Source organism: Phascolarctos cinereus, unplaced genomic scaffold, assembly GCF_003287225.1.
Source record: "Phascolarctos cinereus isolate Bilbo 61053 unplaced genomic scaffold, phaCin_HiC Scaffold_726;HRSCAF=1367, whole genome shotgun sequence".
NCBI lineage: Eukaryota > Metazoa > Chordata > Mammalia > Diprotodontia > Phascolarctidae > Phascolarctos > Phascolarctos cinereus.
Window position 1 is genome coordinate 131,012,462 of NW_027556098.1, and position 22,210 is coordinate 131,034,671.

The 22,210-nt window shown below is 42.0% G+C and overlaps 1 protein-coding gene and 2 non-coding genes across 3 annotated transcripts; all 3 read right to left on the minus strand.

Moving 5' to 3' along the window:
- Positions 1-1,015: 1,015 nt before the first annotated feature.
- Positions 1,016-1,484, minus strand: LOC110194702 (large ribosomal subunit protein eL42). Its single transcript, XM_020967194.2, has one exon. The coding sequence runs from the start codon at positions 1,390-1,392 to the stop codon at positions 1,072-1,074; it is 321 nt and encodes a 106-aa protein (XP_020822853.1). The 5' UTR covers positions 1,393-1,484; the 3' UTR covers positions 1,016-1,071.
- A 10,113-nt stretch (positions 1,485-11,597) lies between these two features.
- Positions 11,598-11,761, minus strand: LOC144454674 (U1 spliceosomal RNA). The gene has a single exon (XR_013483184.1). It is a non-coding gene; the product is annotated as a U1 spliceosomal RNA (small nuclear RNA).
- Positions 11,762-15,158: 3,397 nt separating this feature from the next.
- Positions 15,159-15,322, minus strand: LOC144454703 (U1 spliceosomal RNA). Its single transcript, XR_013483211.1, has one exon. It is a non-coding gene; the product is annotated as a U1 spliceosomal RNA (small nuclear RNA).
- Positions 15,323-22,210: the final 6,888 nt, after the last annotated feature.

Here is a 22,210-nt window from a genome sequence, read left to right on the forward strand (position 1 = left end):
CAGGTTAGACCTCTTGCTCTCCTCTCTCATTTGGTGACTTGATCAGCTCCCATGAATACAATCATTATTTCTATGCAGATTACTTTTTCCCTCCCTCCTTTAGATACAATAAGCTCCAATCTCCCACCATGAACTTGCCTTTTGGGTAAGACACTGAATTTCCCACGGATATCTGAAACTCCAATTGTCCAGAAACTGAACACCTTGCCTTTCTTCCCAAGCCCTATCTTGTTCCCTTACATCATGGTGAGGACGCTACCATCCTCCCAGGCACCCATCCCCCTATCTTTTCCCCCCTTACCATTCTCCACGTATCCAATATACTGCAAGGTCCTGTCAATTCCACCTTGGAGACATCTCCCCTCTGCACCTGTCCCCCTTCCCCCTCCAAGCATCCATGAGCTTTCTTGCCTGGGAAAAACCTCCCTACAGTCAGGCTTGGATTACTCAATTTTTTTTCCTCCCCACCATAAATGGGAAATGAGGATGCTTAACTATGCGTTTAACACTCTATTTTTCTCATTAAAGTTCACGCCAGTTCTGCCTGCCGTTTCTTCCCTTAGCCACATCTACTTACTTCTCAGTCTCCTTTGCTGGGGGTTCACCCGGGTCACACCCACCTACTTACTATGCGTGTCCTCGCGAGGAACCCTCCTGCTATCTGGGTCTCATCTAGTGACCTCCTCAGCTCCTGGTTCTAGTTGCTTTCCTCTATTCAGATACTCTCTCTCCCCCCATCTATACATCCAGCCCGGGTCTCCCTCCTTTCTTCTCAAGCTCCACCCGACCCCACACCCCTCATTACTGCAGGAAACCAACCCCCCCCGGTCCCCAGAACCCAAGTCTCCTCCCGATCTGCCTCCAGCTCCCCCTCACCCTACTTAGGGAACACCCAACTCTGCACCCCCGCCCCGGCATCCTCACCCCCTCCCCGCCCCTTCACCCCCCCTCCGGGCCGGCCTCCCCCAGGCTTGCCCGCCCCCTCCCCGGCAAACACGACACCGAGGCACGTAAATGCTAGAGCTTCAATGTTTTAATCGTTTCTCTCCCGCGAGCCCAGGGCGCGGCGGCTCAGAACTGGATCACTTGGCCCTTCCTCTTCTTGTCTCCTCCCAGCTCGAAGTGCTTGCAGCGCTTGATGGCCAGCATCCGCTTGGACCTGCAGTTGGGCTCCACGCACTCGAGCCGCAGCACGATCTTCTTCGTGGTCTTGGCCTTCTTGCGGAAAATGGGCTTGGTCTGGCCGCCGTAGCCGCTCTGCTTGCGGTCGTAGCGCCGCTTGCCCTGCGCGTACAGAGAGTCCTTGCCCTTCTTGTACTGCGTGACCTTGTGCGGTTGGTGCTTGCCGCACTTCTTGCAGTAGGTGCGCCGGGTCTTGGGCACGTTCACCATGGCGGCGGCGGCGGCAGCGGCGCCGGGGGGGCTTCCCAACTCTGCTTCGCGCGGGGCCGGACTTCTCTTCGGCTTTTCGGAGCCGCGAAGGGCACGGGAGGAGACGGAGGAGGCGGAGGAGAGTTCTGAGAGAAGAAGCTGCCGGGAGCCGAGCGGAGCTTAGCGCGCGCCGGCACGAGACTCGCGGGGAGGAAGGGCCGAAGGGCCGAGGCGCCGTCTTATTCGCGCTCGGAGCGGAAACGGAAGTGGATGTGGATGCTACCCAAGAGACAAAGCGAGCCGGGAGGCCGGAAGGTCTGGTAACTCCTGACGAAAGTGCGGAAATGCTCGGGGAGGGGGGCGCTGTTCTTCTCCGGGGCTGCCTTTCTTGGGGCGAATGTGTTGTTGGGGTGTGGTCGGGCGATTTACCGTATTTTTGACGGGCGGCGATTGCTGCCGACGAGGGCGGGCTTTACCGATTTGCGACACTTGGTTGCAGTCTCTTGCCTCACTGTTGCCGTGGTGATGATGGTCTCAGCAGCGTGGATGTTCCAGGAGGTTGACTGGGAATAAGGCTTTTAAACTTTGTTGAGTATTGTCCGGGTCCTCATCCCGGGGAGCACGTGGTCCAGGGCCGTGGGAACAGGGACACGCCCCCGCCCGTGGGGAGCGGAAGTGGCGGGACCTCCTCGCGGGGTGCGCCTTCTTTTTAAAAAGTCTAGTCCGCAACCAATTATTAAACGCCTACTGTGTATCAGGCACTGTGCTGATTAAAAAAAAAATTTTAATAATTTTTAAATTTTTATTCTTTTTTTCCTAGATGTGTGACCCTGGGCAAGTCATTAACCCCATTGCTTAGCCAAAAAAAAAATTATTCTTGTCAGTTAACAAGCATTTTTGTTAGACCATCCCTCCCCAAACCCCCCTCACCATAGTGATCCAGTTTTTTAAAAACTCGAAAAAGAAAGACTTCAATATTTATTATCCGCGTAATCCAGGAAAACAATAGTCCTGGAAAACAGCTTTTTAGGAAAACAGTTTCCACCCTGGCCGTGACTGAGAGGTCGCGTGTCTTTCTGCGCGTTAATTTTCTTCCCCCTCACGAGGCCTGTGTCATCTTCCTTCATTCCCAGGCTTTTCAAAGTGGTTTTTCAGTGTAATGTTTTTATGGTGAAAATTGTTGTCCTGGTCCTCGTCTTGCCCCCGCGTCACCTCGCGAAGGTCTGTGCCCTTGGCTGGGAGTGTCCCCGTGGCCGTCCCTTGTGGCACCAGGATATTCCGGCTCCTTCCCACCCCCCCGGGGAGGTGCCTCCTTTCTTCCCAATTTTTGGCTGCCAGGAAAGGAGCATGGATAAATATTGATTTGATAAAATCCTTGATTTCCTGGGGGAGGAAGGACAGAGTGGGTATAAGCCTGTGTTCCCTGGTCAAATGAGATAGTAATTGTAAAGCAAATAGCACCGGGCCTGGTACATAGTAAGAGCTGTGTGGATGACGTTAGTGAAATAACTGGATGACAGCTCTGAGGCTTTTCTTTGGGGAAGGGTTTTTGTTTTTGCTTTTTGTTTTTCTTGGAGCGTTAAGATTTAGAGAGGGAAGGTTTTGTTCAGATGTTTTGCTTGTCCTAACATTTCCTGTAGCTTTTCATATTCTCCTTCATAAATTCCTTTTTAAAAACAATTGTTTTTCCATTATTGACTTAACAGGCTTAGTAAGTGGTGGCTGGAGGGATTGATGAGGGTGGGGCCCAAGCCAAGATCTTCTGCCCTTTGCCCCAAAGGGAATCTGACTCACAGGCCCCAGACCCTCATCTCCCTTGAAAGCCCTAGCTTACCTTTAGATCTTATTCAGATGCACCTTCACCCCTTGCACTGAATAGAATCTGGCTCCCTCTTGTCTATAGGCCCCAGAAAGGCCTTCCTTTGTCTCCTTTTGAAAGTCCTAGCCCCACCTTGATTTTGTGTAGATGCCTTTCAAACTTCTGCCTTCCTGTTCCTCCATTATCTATTCCCATTGTCTATTCAATCTCTCAGACCTCCCCAATTAGAATTGTTACCTACACCCTTTACCCAACCCTCTTCTCTGGCCACCCAAAGTTACTTTAGTATTTAAGATCCACCTTGGCCCTCATTCAGATGCTGAGAATCTCATGCTCAAAAGGCTGAGAACCTCTCATGCCCGCTGGTCCTTATGGGCGTCACCCGGCCTATATGTTTTACCACCAATAAACTTTTCCTCTGGCTGAAGAAGATTTTAGTTGAATTCTTTCAGGCAGGGCCCAGTACCGCGATCTTGGGGTCCCAGCACCCCAAAACCCCTAGACCTCTTCAGGATGACCTCTAAGCCAAGAAGGCCTGGAGTTCACCATCCCTATCCCCAAAACTACTCCAAACCCAGGGAAACTTTTGTGTTCACCAGTGCCTGTCCCAGGGGTGGACCTTCTACGTCCTTGGGTTCAGCCTTTTGATTGAGTCTAAGTTTTACAAAACAAATACTTTTATGGAGAGGATTTGTTCTATGAAGTTTGGATTCAAAGGGTCTCACATTTGGCCTTGAGGCCACAGATACCCCACCTCAGCCTACCCTATTAAACTTAATGACCAACTAACCTTTGAATATACAAAGAAAAATAAATAAACAAGGATTGTACAATTGATAGTTTTTTTAAAAGTGCATATTAAATTTAACAAAGTATTAATAAAATTGCACTGGTTACTTTAGTCCCCTTCTTAACTTTTTGATTTTGTTCTGCATATTTTTTGATGTTTTACTTCTGCTTTTTTTTGTTATTGTTGCATCTTTACCCACTAATTCCCACTTACTGGAGAAGCTCTCCTTTGTTTAACAAATAAATATTTCTCATTCTTCATATATAATCTATTACTCCTTCTGCCAAGAATTGAGAAAGATAATGCTGTTGGGTTAGGTTTTTTCCTTTTTAACTAACTTGATCAGGAGCATTTCAATTTACAAAGAACAACAAAGATGGCATGTGAAAACTGTGGACTCCTTTAGATTTTAGAAGGGATTTTCAAAAGTACATATTATATTTAATATAATATTAACTGTCATGTTTATTCCCAACTTCCTTCTGTTATCTTTTGAGTGATTTTGTTTCTTTGATGCTCTTTTCTTTCTTTTCTTCTTTTCTATTTTTCATTGCTATCATCATCCCCAGGCTATGTAGTATAGTGTATCCCATTGCTAGCTTCAGAGTCAGGAAGATGAATACAAATGACCTGGGTAAGCCTCTTAAATTGTGAGTGCTGTAGCAAGATGCTGATTTGGATTGGTAGAGTAAGTTTCCTCATTAAGGATATCCCTATTGAAAAGATGGGCCTTTGTTTCTGGAGGAAGTTTGGGGCCATTAAAGGAGTTTTTTCAATTCCCTGATGGCTACCTAACCTGCTCTTCTCCTCTTATTTAGATCCAGGCATTGGTACGTTGATCATTTGCAGTATCTGTCCAAGATAATAAATACATACGCACAGATGTCAGCTGAGCAAAGCCTACCCCTCAAAATGCAGAGGAGTCCAAGCTGAGTTGAAAGTAGAAGCGTTTTGTGAGGAGAATCAGACACTAGTGCTGAGGCCCCAGAACAAGGTACAAAGGAACCCACAGTCTAGGACTGGCAGGAGGCAATTTATGCTTGAAAACCACAAAGGGGAGTTTTGGGGAGGGGTTAGGGTAAAGAATGTAAAGTCTTTCCCAGGAACAGGTGGAACATAGAAGCAGGATGTTTTACAGGAACATTTAACCGAAAGGCTAGTTTAGACTAGTTTGGAGGCATGGGGGGACAGCTCAGCAAGGTCAGTACATTGAACACCAGCAAAGGCATCTGGGAATGAGCAAGACTTTGGCTCACTAAAGGCTCCTAATTGGCTCTTTTCAGCAAACAGGCTTATTCTGTGTCTAGTGTACATGCCAGGTAAGGTAACTCAGAAAACAGACATATTAATCTCAAGGGCACTCCCATAGGTTGTCCCAAAAGTCTAAGTTCAGTTTTAAGCTAATATTTTTGGGACAGAAACCCTGTACTTTGACAGACAACTATTACATGCTGGCTGTCTAATCTAATTTCTAAATTCTGTCGTCTGGAAATAGATGTTTTTTATCCACTTGGTTTTGCATATATGTGAGTTATGTGTTATGTGGGTTAGACCAAACTCTTTGGAAAGGTGATAGATCTTGTCTACGAGGTTCTCTGAAATTCCAGAGGTTGGACTAGTTATTGTCATCTGCAGGCAGGTCTAAAAGTCCTCACCATCTGTAGAGATTCTTTCTTCAGATTTGGTCCTGGTTGGGTCTTTGATAGCTATGTTTTCTTCAAAATTGTTTAATCCTTCACTGCTTCTCTCTGTTTCATGAGGCAATATTTCTTAAAATCCTCCATTACCCTCTCTGCAAAATTTTATAAACTGATCTTGCTGGAAGAGAGCCAAGGCCCAGAGACAGGCTTAGGCCCTCTTCAGCAGCACTGTAGGAGCAGCTTCTTTAAGTTTCCTTAACTGTAGAAGGTGGTGGTAGAGTACAAAGAAGAATTCCACTCCCCGTATACCAGCCACCACTACAGGAAGTCGGGAGGGGGACAGGGGGACTGACTGACTCAGTAAGCCATCCTGTGTAATAATTTTTTTAAAAAATAGATTAGGAAAATCAACCAGCACATCTTCAACTTCTGACAGTATACTGTAATTCTGTTTAATGCAGCAAAAACATTATTAAATATGGACCAAATAGTATGTATAATGGATGGGGTGGACAATAAAAAGATAAGACATTTGTGCCTTCTGAGACCTTTGTAATGTAAATGGAGCTGCCAATACACACGCACATAAATAATTATACAAAATGGAATATGAAGAGTACATAAGAAAATTCAAAAAACTTTTTTGAGTGGTTGGGCCTTTTACCTCTTTATTAAAGATTTTATCTGGAATTCTAGGCATTATGGTAGCTACCAGGTGAAACACTTGATACTTTTAATGACAGGCAGGCAAATGATTGAACAGCCACTGAAAATCAGGTCTTGATATGGCTTTGGTTTTTAAGGAAATCATCATAGAGTAAGGGACGCCTGAGAGAAGGCTTTGCAGTTCTGTTAGGGTCTATACAGATGCAAATGGGAGAACAGTTGAGGTACACTTTCAACTGGGGTGGAAATGGGATGTAGTGGGTAAAGACTTTAATGCTCTTAAAGCAGAAAGCACACTGGATTTGGGTTTAGTTTTGCAAAATTAGACCAACTTCCAGGCAAACAAAATGTAATACAATTATCTGAACTTCCACATCAAGACTTTCTCCATTGAGGTTTCAGTATATCTTGGGTTGGCATAAGAAATTAAATAGGAATTTTGGGGGTATTTTGTGGAAGTCACAAATGACACACAAAGGCCAGCAAACAGAAAAAGTTGAAAAACTCAGAAATGCATAAAATTTATGTATATTATTATATGATATCAACAGATTTTATCTTTCAATGCCATAAAAATTCAGACTTTCTCTAGCACAAATAGAGGGCCAAAAAGTTTTACACAGATTTACCAGATGGGGGGTGGGCACCGAGGCTCTAACCCCTGAGATGTGGAAACAATAACTGTACTACAACTTTTATTTTTTTTAAAAAGAAAACACAGGCACCTTGCAGCTTTAGTTCTGTTTGCACTCAAATTCTCTGTTTTTCATATTTCTTGGTTCCCTTGACTTTTTTGGAATTCGAAACGAGAGGTCATAGAATATTCAGAAATATTGGGGCAGCTAGGTGGTGCAGTGGATAGAGCACTGACCCTGGAGTCAGGAGAACCTGAGTTCAAATTCGGCCTCAGACACATAATACTCACTAGCTGTGTGACCCTGGGCAAGTCACTTAACCCCAATTGCTCTTATTCCAAAAAAAAAAAAAAAGAATATTCAGAAATATCTGCAAAATATTGCTTGCTTGCTTTCTTTATTGGCCAGACCCTTAAGGAATCTGAATTATTAGTGAGCCCTTGGCTAGACTCTTAAAGAATCTGGGCACCTTAATGGAGACAAGATGAATCTTACATACCGAAAGACTGTGGGAGGGATCTGGGAGTGGCCGAATAGTTTGGGTTGACTGGAGGGCTAAGGAGGATCTGGATGGGAGTGGCCAGTAAGCTGAGGTGAACAGAACTCCAGGGACCTGGACCACATGGCCAAGGGAGAATGGAGTCTAGATAGGATTAAAGGTGGGAAGTAGCTGGGGGCAGTCGGGAGGTTACCAAATTGAATTGGGATATTGAGTTTAGCCTCAATGAAATGCTAGTTGAATGGATCACAGCTTCAGGCAAAAGCCAGAGATTTTGGGAAGGTCCAAGGATTTTCTTTTTTGGAGTCCAGATCCCAAAGACATGGTCTTTTCCTTTTAGGGGTTCAGATCCTATCCCCATCATTTCCCCCTCAAACAAATGGGACCCAAATTCTTTTGGGGTAAGGGGCGAATATCTTGCCTTCTGAAACTGCTTCCTGCTGGCAAGGAGTGAAGAGTTGTCCCTGCCTTGAGGGGGTCCCAAAGAGGAGGTTGACTGAAACTGAGCACAGGCTGCATCTGGGGACGATGAGGGGACATTGGCTGGTATCCTCTGTTTGCTACCAACAGTAGGTGAATGGGCTGTTGTCTGTAAGACACAAATCTGACAGAAAAGACTGCAGGGCCCAGATAGAGGGAGAAGTAAAAGTGTAAGAGCCCCATTAAAATAATTTACATTTGACCTGCAGGATTATTTGATCTCTTTACTTTTTAAAAAATTTAAGTAGCTTCTGCAAGTAGAAGTTTTCCACCCCGGGTTCAATAGTTACATAATTGAATTTGCTGAGACTGACTTTCACTTCAATTATCATTGAAATTCTCCTCCCTAAACCAAACTGAAGATGTTTCTGATTTACTTTCAGTTGTTTGGGAGTATTGAATGACTATCAGGTCACAACAGCAAGATCTCACACACTTGCATTGATCTTTTACTGACCACTTGCTCTGATTATAGAAATTTTCTATAAAAGGATAAAGCAGGGATTAGTCTATTTTTTTAGGCAGTTGGGGTTATGTGACTTGTGTAGGGTCACACAGCTAGAAAGTGTCAAGTGTTTGGTCTGAGGCCGGATTTAAACTCAGGTACTCCTGACTTCAGGGCCGGTGCTCTCTCCACTTTGACACCTAGCTCCCCCAAGGATAAAGCAGGGACAACATTTAGGGCTCAAATATGACAGGATAAAGCATCCTTAGCTTTGTTTAGATTCTGATAATTCACAGTTTTCCAACCATGCAATATTAAATCCACCTCATAGCCAGTCTCAGGAATAGCCAAGTGGGTAACATTCCTTTTCAAAGGAATATAATGGGGAAACTGAGCCAGGAGTATTCTGTCTTAGACTGAGGCTAAAATTGTCCTCTCAGCTTTTCCCAGGGGCAGACTTCTCACCTGTATTACATTCTCTCTGAGTATCTTGTGGCATTTCTCTCAGAGATGGTGGATTATTGATTATTGATGGATTATTATGATCCATCAGACAACTCAAAATAAAATAATTTACAGACCCATGAGTTTTTACCTCAAACAGTTAAGTTTCACTAATCACAGGTTAGGAAAGACTTTTCCAGGATTTACATTTCAAATTTAAATTTGTCCTGGTGTAAAAAGCCAGTAGGTAGAGATTATTTCTATATACCTGGAAATTCTCAGCAAGCCATAACCCAAACAAGCTTTTTGGCAAATTTACACATTAGAACAATAACCAACAATAGCCAGATTGTTTTAGCGGTAACAAAACTTTGAAAAGTTGCTTGATATAACTGATACAAAAAGTTCACCAATTTGAAACTTGAAACAAATCCATTACCAATCAGGTGACTTCAATTTTGTTAAATGCATTTCCAAATTACTTTACAGAAATCAACACCTCAACATTAATAGTTAAAACTACAATTTTAGAAGAGCATGCTTACCCAAGTTCAGAGGCTAGCTTCTTTACCTTGACCTACCCCCCACTTCAGTCACTCCCCATGGCTACTGGGGATTGAGGTGGGGGTCGGGGTGGGGGGAGTGAGCAGGATGTGCCGAACCTGGGTGATGCTTCCAAGCAAAGGTTGCCGCAGGGCCCAAGGCCAAGTCCATTGCCAGTAGGGCCCACACTGTAGCTGCTGCCCCCCCCTCCTTTCACCACCAGGGAAAGGGCAAATTCAAAGGGGGGAGGGGAGGGTGAAACTCTCTTTTCTTATGAGAGGGATTAATACCCTCTTGACTGAAGGGAAGGAATTGGGAGAAGGGAGTGACCAAGCTTGTAAGGAGGTGTTTCAAAACTCCTTAATGATCAATCACAAAACCTTCAGCATCTGCTAAGATGTTTTTAGCTGTTCTGACTTTTCCCCGTAACCTCTGTGAAGGAGGATTCAAGGGTGTAGAGGGAAGGGAGTAAGTAAGCATCAGGGAACCAAAGAGCACTGGCCGTTTTCCCAATTCCCTAGCACCGAGAGAATTGACAGAATTGGGCATACTTTCTAGATAGGGTGTCCCTCCTTGTCCTCTATGCTGTGGAAGGTCTACCCAGGTCCATGACCTTGAATCAAACCAATGGACCAACAGCCTGAAAGCGTCAGGGCCGAGTTTGAGACAGCCTCATAATTGTCTGCCCAAAAGACATCTCCAAGCCTTCCTAGGTGCTTGGAGAGTGACCGCAGCTGCAGGGTGAAAAAGAAGGAGGAGCTTACATAACTTCCAGTCTTGGCTGGAAAAGAACTTGGGGTTAGCTTCCCCATGCGGGCCAACAAAATGTTCATGTTTAAGGGTGCTGGGACCCCAAAATAGTAACATGCAGGTCCTACCTGAATGAATTGGACCCAAGCCTTTATTCAGCCAAAAACAACGTTTATTAAAGATCTGCCATATTGGCCAGACTATTAAGAAGGGATTTTGAACATTAGTGAGCTATTGGTCAGATTTTAAGAATCTGAGCCCTTAGCTAGACTTGTAAAGAATCTGAGCCCAAAATATTACTTTCTAATTGGCATAAGCATAAGTCTTTTGCCCTAGTGGAATAGTCCTATTTAAGAAAGATGTTATCCTAATAGAAAAGGAAATGGAAACAAGGGTATGATGTACATCTTGGACAGCATCTGAATAAAACACTATTTCCTATAAAAAGCATAATACCTGCTTTTGACAGTATCACATGCTTAAGTAGTATGTCCCCTGTAATTGTCTCACTAATATAGAATTCTTTGGGAAGTTGATATATCAAAAGATTTGGTTCAATATTTTAAAAAAATAGTTACACAGAAAAAAAAAGTTTATTTTTTGAGTAAACCAAAGCAAGTATCTCAAAAATTACTGGTGTTTTTCAAAATTTTATTTAAATGAGGACTATCTGAATACATGTGACCAAGAGGAAAACTAGCAGAAAACTTGTGATACCTCCCCCTCAAAAAAAATGACCATGTTCTTTTTTTATTTTTAAAATTTGTTTTTAGTTTTCAACATTTATTTCTATAAGATTTTGAGTTCTAAATTTTCTCCCCTTCCCCAAGATGGTGTGCAATATCATATAGGCTATACGTGTACAATCATAGGAAACATAGTTCCATGTTAGTCATATTGTAAACAAAGCCAAAAGGTAAAAACGAGAAAGAACAACCAGAGAGAGAAAATAGTTTTGATCTGCATTCAGACACCGTGGTTCTTCTGAAAAGTCGTTGTTGAATAAAAAGAAAGTGCAGTCACTTGACACAACTAAAATTATTTTTTTAAGTTTAGTTCCTATCTCTATTATTTCGTTATCATGCCTTTAAGCATAATAGCTTCCTTATCTCTTACAACCGTATTTTCTGTCATGAATGCCACTCTTAGATTTGCCAGTCAGATCAAATTCTGCTCCAGCTCATTTTAACGGTGTAAAACACTGTTTCTTGTAACAACCTGTTACATTAGTACCCTCCTGTTTTATGGATTTTTGAAGTTAACAACTATGACTATGTTTCTTTTTTCATAATCATATTCTACTTTTTTCCCCAACTGACTTGAAAAAAAGTTAGGTGGGTGTACGATGAAAACAACACACCCTACTAATACGCCATTAACATACTTTCTTATTTCTGAGATTCAGACGTGTACTGTAAAGTCTCAGAAGCGAGTATCACAAAATCTATAATCTTTCTGCGTTGTTTCTTTCAAAAGCACGCAAATACAATTTTCTGTTTTTTATAACTATGCAATCAGGGGAGAGCGCGAACGCAGTCCCCCACTACCATAAATTATGCAGCCGAGTTTCCCGCACTTGGGGAAATCGCAGGGGTCAGCCCATCCAGAGTGCAATGGATAAGCCTTGCCCTGGGGAAACCACCTTCGTGAGCATGGAATCACCATTGCCAGGTAAGTATGCTATGACGTTTAATATTTGCCTTCTCCCTCAATGTGCTCACATATTATATACACGGTCACGAACACAACCTTTCGATGTCTCACGCAGCAAGCTCCAGGCACGCAAACTACAGAAATCTCAAAGCATTTCAAGCGTTGTAACGTAGCTACGACTCTATGACACTCTAATCTATATCTTCCTGAGGGAGTAACTGATGGGAGAAAACGGCCCCAAATACTTCTCATCTGCATATTGCCTCCCCTTTGTGACGTCATTCACTCAGCCTCCAAGAGACAGCCATCTAATAAACCAACGTTCAAAGCAAATTGTTAACTTAGACAAAGAAACGAGCTGCCTGATGAAACATTAGGCATATCCCTCTGGGGCGAAAACAGATTCATTTTACCGTTGAGTTGGTTTCGTTTTATTTTTTATTTTCATACCGAGCCCGTCCTGATTTACAATTATGCTGGTTCTCTATTCGCCTATCTTTTCTCCACATTGCCGAATCTGTCCCTAGCTCAAGCCATGCATCTTCTATGAAGCCTTTCCCCATAACTTTCCCACCCTCGTACTAAGAAGTCTGAGCCCTGGGAGCCTTCTGGTTCCTCTCCCTGCTTCTAGTTTCTCCCTTCTTCATCCATCCACCCACTTGCCAAACTGTTTTCCTAACCACATCATTTCCCCTACTTGGGCAATTCCAGTAGTTCCCTTATGTCGTTCAGATAAAATAGAAACTCCTTCAATGGCACGGAAAGCTCTTCTCAATCGAACTTATTACACCAATATTACTTTTCTTCTGGCACTCTACATGGTTCAGCCAAACTGGCCTTTCTTCCCTTTCTCACGCAGGGCCTGCTCCAATTCCTCTCTCTGGACCTTTGCAGTGGCTGTCTTCCATACCTGCAATGCACTCCCTCTTCACCTCCCATCCATCGGCATCCCTTGTTTGCTTCAGGACTTAGCTCAGGCATCACTTTTTACAAACATAAAGCTTTTCTAGATTTCACACCTCTTCTCAAAATTATTTTTTATTCTGATTTTATATAAACATAAATTATATAAATATATAATTTTATATAAACTTCAACGAACATGACCATTTCTGTATTCAAAGAAAAAACAACAGAGGCTTGCCTGTGAATCCGTGAGTCTTTATTTCAGTCTGCCTTCCCCCCCCCCCAAATTCATAATAAAATTCAACGTACTCCTTTCGTACTCTTTGTCTGTGCCTTCCAATGGAAGGATACCCTCTTAATTTTCAATTTTTGGCTACCAGGAAAAGAATTATAAATATTTTTGCACATTTCAGTCTTTTTTCTGAGTTCTTTGGCATATTGGGTAAATGGTAGTGTAGTGTGATCTTTCTTTTTGTTTTGTTTTTTGTTTGTTTGTTTGTTTTGGCAATTGGGGTTAAGTGACTTGCCCAGCTAGTAAGTGTCAAGTGTTTGGTCTGAGGCAGGATTAGAAATCAGGTCCTCCTGACCTCAGGGCTGGTGCTCTATCCACTGCGACACCTAGCTGCCCCTTGATCTTTCTTTTTGGAAAAAGTTTTTTGGTTTGTTTTGGAATTTTGAGGGAGGCGATCTTGTTAAGCTTTTTCCATCACAGAATTGCTATACTGTAAAGTCCATATTTCCTGTAGCTATTCACAAATAGCTTCATTTAAATTAATTAAATTTATTTAAATTGCTTTATTTAAAAATGTTTTTCAGTATGGATTTAACACAAGTAATAATTGTCAGAGGCAGTGTGGAAAAATCAAGGAGATTTAGGTATCTACTACACCCAAGATACTCAATCCCACTCCCCCCCCACCCCCCACCCTGTGTCCGGGTCCTGACCTGCTTTGGTAGAGACAGTTACCTCCCAGGGAAGCTCCCAATACAAATAAAATAACAGGTTCAAGTCTCTATCCTCTGAACTTAAACATCAATAAACTTAGTAAACAAAGAAAAATTTAAAAAAAGATCATATATCTCCCTTTATTTTTTAAAGTGTATGTTAAATTTAACAAGGGAGGAACTAAATTGCGCAATATATTTGGACCTTCTTCTGCACTTTTTGTTTTGTATTTTTAATTTTATTAACTTATTTTGCTAGAAGATATGGCTAGGGCCCAGAGGACCAGCCTTAGGCTTTCTTCAGTAACACTCTGGTTGGAAGCCAAGTAGGAATAGCTTCTACAACTGTTGGGGTGGGGTGGTGGAGTAGGGGAGAATTAACTTTCTATCTAGGGAAGACTGAGAGACAGAGTTTCAAGACTAAGGTTAAGGAGAAAGGAAGAAGACAATAAAAACAGAAATTGTCTTTTTTTTTTTTAAGGTTACAGAGTGGGTAGCTCCTCTTGGTTCAGTGACCAATTCTCTGACACAAACCCTTCTCTTTGACCAAGAGATTGCTGTGTCATTTCCTATAGTGCTGTCTGTCAGCACTGAGATTTGTTTTTATATGCATTTTACTTCTAAAATTTTCTAATCCCCCTCTTATACACTGTAAGCCATAATGTGTAACAAAGATTAAAAAAAAAACTGTAGGAAAATCAGCAAACATATCTGCAGCATCTGGCAGTATATTGCAGTTAGTTTTGTTTAATGCAGCAAACATTTCTTTATTTAGCACAGACCAAGTGCTTTACAAAGTATATATGGTGGGTGGAGCAGAGAATAGAAAGCTAACAAGACATGGTCCCTGCCTTTCAAGAACTTTATAATCTAATGGGGTGAGAGGGAGAGGAGAGGTGACACTACACATGTATGTAATATATAACAGAATATGAAGAATGCATTAAAAAAATTCAAAAGTATTACTAGAGGTATGACTAGAGAAATATTTTTCCTTTTCATTTAGGGATTTCATCTAGAATTTTAGGAATTATATTAGGCATTCCATAAATAAAGCCTTATTGAAGTTTATGACAAGAAGGCAAAAGGTTAATCAACTATGGAAAATCAGGCCATGACTGACTTGCTTTAAAATATTTTTAAGGGAATCATGAGGGATGTGGCATTTGAGGTGGAGCCTAGCAACTACTTACGGTTTTGATGGATACAAACAGGAGGATAAAGAGTATATGGGCAAAAGAGCATGAGATGGGAAAATAGACAGTGTGGGTAAATTACGTACTTTAAAAGTAGCATTAAGGTCAGGACCGGGTCTTGCACATAGTAGGTACTTAAATTTTTACTGACTACACCCTCAAAAACATTGTTCAGAAATCTAAATTAGACATGGGCTTTTTTCACCAAAATCATCTCAAAGTTCAGTAACATAAACAGAAGACTTTCATTATTAAACTCTCCTAGGCCACAACAGACAACCTGCTAGAAATTAAGCTTCTTAAAACTCCAGACTTTTATCTGGTTACAGAGTAAACTGAAAGCAAACTCGTAAATCTAACATTATTTCAAGTTTTTCAGGGGAGACTGCAAACACAGTCCCTCATTACCATAAAATATACAGTCAAGTTTCCCACATTCAGGGAAATCGCAGACATCAGCCTATCTTGAGTGCACTGAATAAACCTCACCCTGGGAAAACCACCTTTGTGATTATACAATCACCTCTGCCAAGTAAGTATGCTAGAAGAATCAATATTTGCGTTCTTCCTCAATGTGTTCACACATTATATACACGGATCACGAACACAACCGTTTGATGTCCCATGCAGCAAGCTTCAGGCATGCAAACTACAGAAATCTCAAAGTATTTCAAAAGTTGTAACGTGGCTACAACTCTCTGACACTCTATATCTTCCTGAAGGAGTAACTGATGGGAGAAAACGGCCCTAAATACTTCTCATCTGCATATTGCCTGCCCCTTTTTGACATCACCCAACAAGGCTGCTGGAGACCACCTTCTAACTAGAAGTAAGGGAAAACTTGGTTAAGGAAACGAGCTTGACTGTATGATTATGCATTTTCTGATCTTAATGTGATGAAACCAGAATGTTTTTTCGTTGATTTGATTTTTACTTTTTATTCATTCATTCATTTGCCAAGCTTATCAGAATTTGCAGAGCCAAACGAGCTGTCCAGTTTTCTTGATTTGCCTCCCTTTCCACATTTCTGAATCCATCCCAGATCAAATTTCATTTCTTCCAGGAAGCTTTTTCCTTCCCCACCCTCATCCCATAGCCCCAGAACCTGACAATGAAGTCTGGGACTTGGGCATCACCAGTTGCCTAGACTATTGCAATAGCTTCCTGGCTGCTCTACCTGCCTCTTGTCTTTCTCCTTTCCACCCATCCACCAAACTGATTTTCCTGACTATGGCACTCCTCTACTCGGGCAACTCCAGTGGTTCCCTTTTGCTGTTGAGATAAAACAGAAACTCCTCTGTTGGCATTGAAAGCCCTTCACAAACTGGCACCAATCTACCTTGCAAGCCCTATTATACATTATTCTACTTCCTGTTATCTGAAGTCCAGCCAAATTGACTTCTGTCCTGTTGCTCACCTGGGAACTCCATATCCTCTCACTGTGCTTGACTATCGAGCCTGGAATGCACTCTTTTATCACCTCTCACCCCTCTAATCCTTGGTTTGCTTCGAGATTCATGTGAGATATCATCTTCTTACATAAAGCCTTTTCAGATGCCCACCCCTAATTTGCTCATTCCCCAAAATTATTTTTTCTTTTAATTTTGCATTCTTACAAACCCGACAAACATCAGTGAACATAAACTTTCCATATACAAACAAGAAATGACAGATTGCCTATGAAACCATAAATTGCAGTACACTTTTTTAAAAAGTGTAATAAATTCAACATGCTCCTTCCAGTGCTGTTTAGCTTGTCTGAATTTCGTTCTGTTCTCATCTGCTCTCCTTTGGAAAAAAAAAAGTGTTTCACTAATGCTCTTTGGTTGTTTTTGGTATGACTATCACTAGGCTACCTGGCTCCCAAAAGCTGTCCTTTGTATCAAATAACCTTAAACAAAAGCAGCACCTCATACATTGACCATGCCTGGGCCTCTCTGCTATGAAATGGAAAGTCCTCTCTCCCAAAATAACCTGGTAGTTATTTTTTAAAGTAAATTCTGCATGTGCCTATTTTTGTATTATGTGTCATACACAACACATAATCGCTATAAATGTTTGTTGGTTTGTTGACTACAGTTTGAGTACAGCTAGAAAGTAAATGAAGCCGATTTTTAAACAACATTCTGTATCAGAACTTGGAGGTTTCGGGTCATCATTGCCTTTCCAAGTAGTTGCTTTGGCAGTCTTCACATTTATTTAAAAGATGTTTCCATTGCCATCAGAAGTCAGTGCCATGTAGCAGACCTGAAGCCAGAAGATACCAGGTGCCAGCACTTCCTGGTTGTCTCACCTGGAATAAGGCATCTAGTTTCTCTGGGCCAATTTCCTAGTTTGACAAGAGTTACAAGTTCTGCCTCTGAGGATGAGGTTTTGTTACCCTTAAATTGCCATCTAGCCTTAAGTCACTGAGCTCATGGGGTACTGCTTTTGCTTCTAGTTCATGAGACCTGAGCGAAGATCCATCTCCATCCTTTATCGTCACATTCTCTGAATTAATTTACAATTTAATCATGACATTTATTGTCATCTCCTCACAAGCTCACTCTTGCAATAACCTGGAATGGGGGCTAGGTGGAATAATAAGGCCTTGGTTTTTCCCACATTTCCTTCTTGTGAAATGGCTTATATAAATCAGTGGATCAGTTTCTCCACCTCTACAGTCATTTACTTGTTAATCTTTAATAGATGGAGCAAGGAAGGAGGCAGGAGAATTTCTGGCTTAGGCCTCGTCTTGCCACTGTGATAAGAAGGCTATGATAGGAAAGAAAATGACTCCAACTTCTTGAGGTCACTATGATAAGAAGAGGACATTGGTCCAGTCTCTTTTTTTGAGCTTCTAGATATTGTGTCTCAAAGCTTGAAGGTCACAATGCCTGCAAGATCAAGGCTAATAATAAAGAAGCCACAGCTCCTGTTTTGACCAGATAGCAGATGTTCTTACCCTCCCTCTTCTGCTATGTGCTTCTAGTCATGTATATTCCCTTATCTTCCCCTCCTACTTTCTGTAGAATTCCATTTTTCTATGCTGCTTATGTATTCACATTCTACATAAGTTCCTGAAACTCATGCCCTAGGCTCTCTGACTATTTTTTGTACAGATGAGCCGGCTTGAGTGTAATAAAATTCTGCAGATAACTATCTCTGAATTGTTGATTTGGTGATTGACAGCAGTATTTAATCAATGGACCCTCTGAAAAAAAATTTTTTATTTTTTAAAATTAATTAATTTATTTTTAGTTTACAGCATTCACAATATTTTGAGTTCCAAATTTTCTCCCCATCTCATCCCTCCCCCACACCCCAAAATGGCATGCATTCTGAATACCCCTTCCCTAATCTGCTCTCCCTTCTATCTCTGCCACCCTTCTCTTATCCCCTTTCCCTTCAATTGTCCTGTAGGGCAGGATAGATTTCTATGCCCCATTGCCTGTATATATTATTTCCTAGTTGTATGTGACCCTCTGAAAATTTAAAAAAAAAATTTTTTTCATTTTGATTCTCAGTTGTTTTTTTTAAATTTTATTACAAAAGCTTGTGTCAAGGGCTGACTTTCAACAGATTGCAGCGAGGGAGCTGCTCTGCCACCCATGAAACCCTGACGCAGAAGCAGGTTGTCTACGAATGATTACCCTCTGAAAATTTTTACATCAAAGTAAACAAGCATTTATTAAGTACCTTCTATGTTTCAGGCACATAATGCCACACTTCAGGTAAAACTGGAATGTAGGCTCCCACTATCACAAATTATGCTGCTGAATTTCCAGCATTTGGGGAAATAGAAGGTTTCAGCCCATCCAGAATGCAATGATTAAGCCTCACCCTGGGAAAACCAGCTTTTTGCAAGACACTTTACAAGTATTATATTGTTTAATCCTCACAACGACCCTAGTAGGCATATTATCCCCATTTTACAGTTCAGGAAACTGAGTCAGACAACAGTTAGGTGACTAGCCCAGGGTCATACAGCTAGGAAATGCCTCAGGCCAGATTTGTACTGAGGCCTTCTTGACCCCAGGCCCCATCCTCTATCCACTGTATCACCTAGCTGCTAACCTGAGAGGAGTCCTTATAAGCAAAGCTGAAAACCAGTCAAAACTGGCTGGGATTGTGAACTACCTTCCAAAGTTCAGAGTGTTCAGGGGTTAATAACACCCCAGTTTAAAGCCCACTCAGAAGTGCTGTTGGATGTAGAAGTGGATTGGTATCACTCCTTCAAGTTCCTGACAGTATGGGCTAGTGATTGTAAGTACAAGCCTGTGCTTTGAGTTTGGGGACCTGCTTTACTGTAAACCTCAGCCACTTACCTACTATCTGACTTACAAAATGAAGGGCCTACCAGGGGCGGGAACCTGCTGCCTTGAAGCCACACGTGGCCCTCTAGGTCCTCAGGTATGGATGGCCCTTTGACAGAATCTAAACTTCATAGAATGGATCCCCTTAATAAAAGGATTTGTTCTGTAAAAGTGGGACTGGGGGCGTTTGTTTCTGTTTTATTTTGTTCATTCTCAGTGAAGATGTCCACCAGATCTGGGAGTTTGGGCTGTGGCAATCTTGGAGCTAGGATTCCAGAAGAAATGTTGTTAGCCATCCAAGGCCAGCCAAGAAGCCATGGCTGCCACACCTCGCCAGTGTCTACAATCCACAAATAGTTGATATTCATTGCTACTTCTCTAAGTGAGCCTATTTGTCTTCTTGTCCTGATGGGTGAGTTTGTAATTTCATTTGGTTTACCCTGACAGTGCTAGAGGGACCCTTTAGAGAATTTTGGTGTGCCCTGTGTAGAAAAGGACACTTTTGTCCAGACCCCAATTGAATGGCCTTATACACTGAGAGAATCATTTGAAGAGTTTCTATTGGTGATAGTTTTCTCATCTGAGAAAAAAAAAAGTAACCCTTAATTTTCCCAAATGCCTGTGAGAAGAGCTCCATGTAGTTTGGAAAGCTCAGGGTAGATTAGATTTCCTTCTGAGACAGGAAACCAGTTTTTTGTGTGTGAGTGTGAGGCAATTGGGGTTAAGTAACTTGCCCAGTTGCATAGTGAGTAAGTATCAGGAGTCTGAGGTCGCATTTGAACTCAGGTCCTCCTAACTCTATCCACTGCGCCACCTACCTGCCCCAAAACCAATTTTCTTTGCTGTTCTTTTGCTTGTGGATTGAGAAAAGCCCTCAGGTTAAAACTAAGCAGAGATATCTGCTGATAGTTTTAAAAATGCCATTGGTGGGGCTGCTAGGTGGTGCAGTGGTTGCCTTACCAAAAAAAAAAAATGCCACTGGAGATTCACTAGCACAAATTTATAGTGGACCCAGTTGGCACCGGTTAACGAATTTCTCTAGTTGGAGAACAAAGATATTCCAATTCTTCCATTTGATCAGGGAGGGGGAAGGTGTTGAGTGAAGGTATCAGTACTGGGGTATTGTTCAGTACTGGAAAGGATGGCAGAAAGTAGTAGTGTCATCAGGAGGGAGCCAGGTCTAACTGCTCAAAGTCAGTAATAATTACATATCTACCATTGTATAAATTCCATGAAAATGGACAATTAATGAAAGTGGCAATGGCACATGAAATGTTCCCACTGACTGGGGGTTTGAGTAAGTCCTCAATGAGTATGAGAAGATAGAAGGAGTGAGAATGGAAAAGGTTTAGTATGGGACAGGCATTCCAGAGGCACAGTGGAAGAGGTGGGCAGATGTGAAGTAGTACATTGTGGAGACAGAGCTAAGGGGGATGGCTATGATGGAGTAGACAGATCTGGAAGGGAGGGTTGCTTTTTCTGCCTGGAGTTCACCATCATAGGGATGAAGAGAGTAAGAAGGGGGTAGGAGAATGTTAACCATTGGGAAGCAGAGTCAAAGCAAAGTAATTTTGGAATTACCATAAAATTTAAATGATCCACACTATCCTCCTTCAACAAGCTAGCTTTCTGTTTAAATCTAGTCTTTTCATCAGCAGTGACTCTTGTGGGAAGTTCTTGTATTTCTCCTCATTGCCTGAGGTGGCTGACATTAGACTAGCTACCACACAGTTAACAGTTAGTATTCATTTAATTGAAGACTAGGAGGAATTGGATCATGGTTTCTAGATACGCATGGAGTATTCAGAAAGGCTATCTATCCAGTATGTGTTGTGAAAGTCTGTGTGAAGACAAAAGCTAAAATCACAATATGCATTAAGGCTGTGTCCAAATTAGCTTTTATGCATAGTTCAAGTTGGCAGCCATTGGGGGACGCTAGGTGGCACAGTGGATGGAGCACCGGTCCTGGATTCAGGAGGACCTGAGTTCAAATATGGCCTCAAACACATAACACTTACTAGCTGTATGACACTGGGCAAGTCACTTAACCCCATTACCTAACCGAAACAAAAAAACAAGTTGGCAGCAGTTTATATTACTAGCGCTAGAGAAGCTCCTTTGCCATGTAGAAGAAGCAGATAAATTGTATGCTGTAAGTTTGGGAGGAAAAATTTGCTCCCCAGAAAAGTGACCTCTAAGACCAAGAAAAGAGAACTACAGGGTTGTATAAATAGAGACCTTCAGGCTGGCAAGGACAGGATAAACCTGACAAATCCTACCTTGAAGGAGAGGCTTCTATTGTGTTAGGTATTTCCTGTCCCCCACCTCCCCCCACACCAGGATAAGCCTAACCTTAAAGAAAAACATTATCCCACTGGGATAAACCTTGTATTTGACAACTCCTCAGACTCCAAGGTTAATGCACTGGACCCCAAGGTAAATAACCCAAGGTTTATACATTCTCCCCCAAATTACCTGACATCTTTTCCCTATTACTCAACCTCTCAAATAAGGAAAGTGGTTGAGTCGTTTTTTCCTTATAGGTGCCTTTTGCTCTACAGTGATGTCGCCCTAAGTCTGTGTAAAGCCCTATGTATGTGTATATCTCACTTTGTTTGGGCCATTGCTATCCATTTGATAACTGACCATCAGCTGATGCTAATGAAATTTAAACCTCCAGTCTTGCCTTCTGATTTAGTGGAAAGAACTGCTCTGTGGGAGGATCTTGGGACCTCTGGGTAGAGGAATTCCTCAACAGATACTGATGTATCATTGGTATTTCATTTCTTAACTAAGTTGGCCATGGAACTCTTTTGAACTTGAAGTATACTGACAACCCATAAATACTAGTCCTTAAATTTTGGGTTCAAGTAATATCCCTAAGATGAAAGGGAAATTTTGAAGTAATATATTTTTATACTGAAAAGTTGTTCCGTGTAATATGTTAGACATATGTTTTTTAATGATTAAAGTTACAGAGGGAATATATTAATAGCCTCGCAATTCTTATCACAGAATTCCTAGTCATACTACCCCTGGAGTACCCGGGGAAGGGCTAAGGGTTCTGCAGACTAGTCTGGGAAATTCAGAGTTAAGACATTGTTTCCTGTACAAATGCAAATACCCTGGAAGG

Bases quoted from the DNA above. Each gene is read 5' to 3' on its own strand.
- LOC110194702 (XM_020967194.2), bottom strand. From the start codon at position 1,392: ATGGTGAACGTGCCCAAGACCCGGCGCACCTACTGCAAGAAGTGCGGC.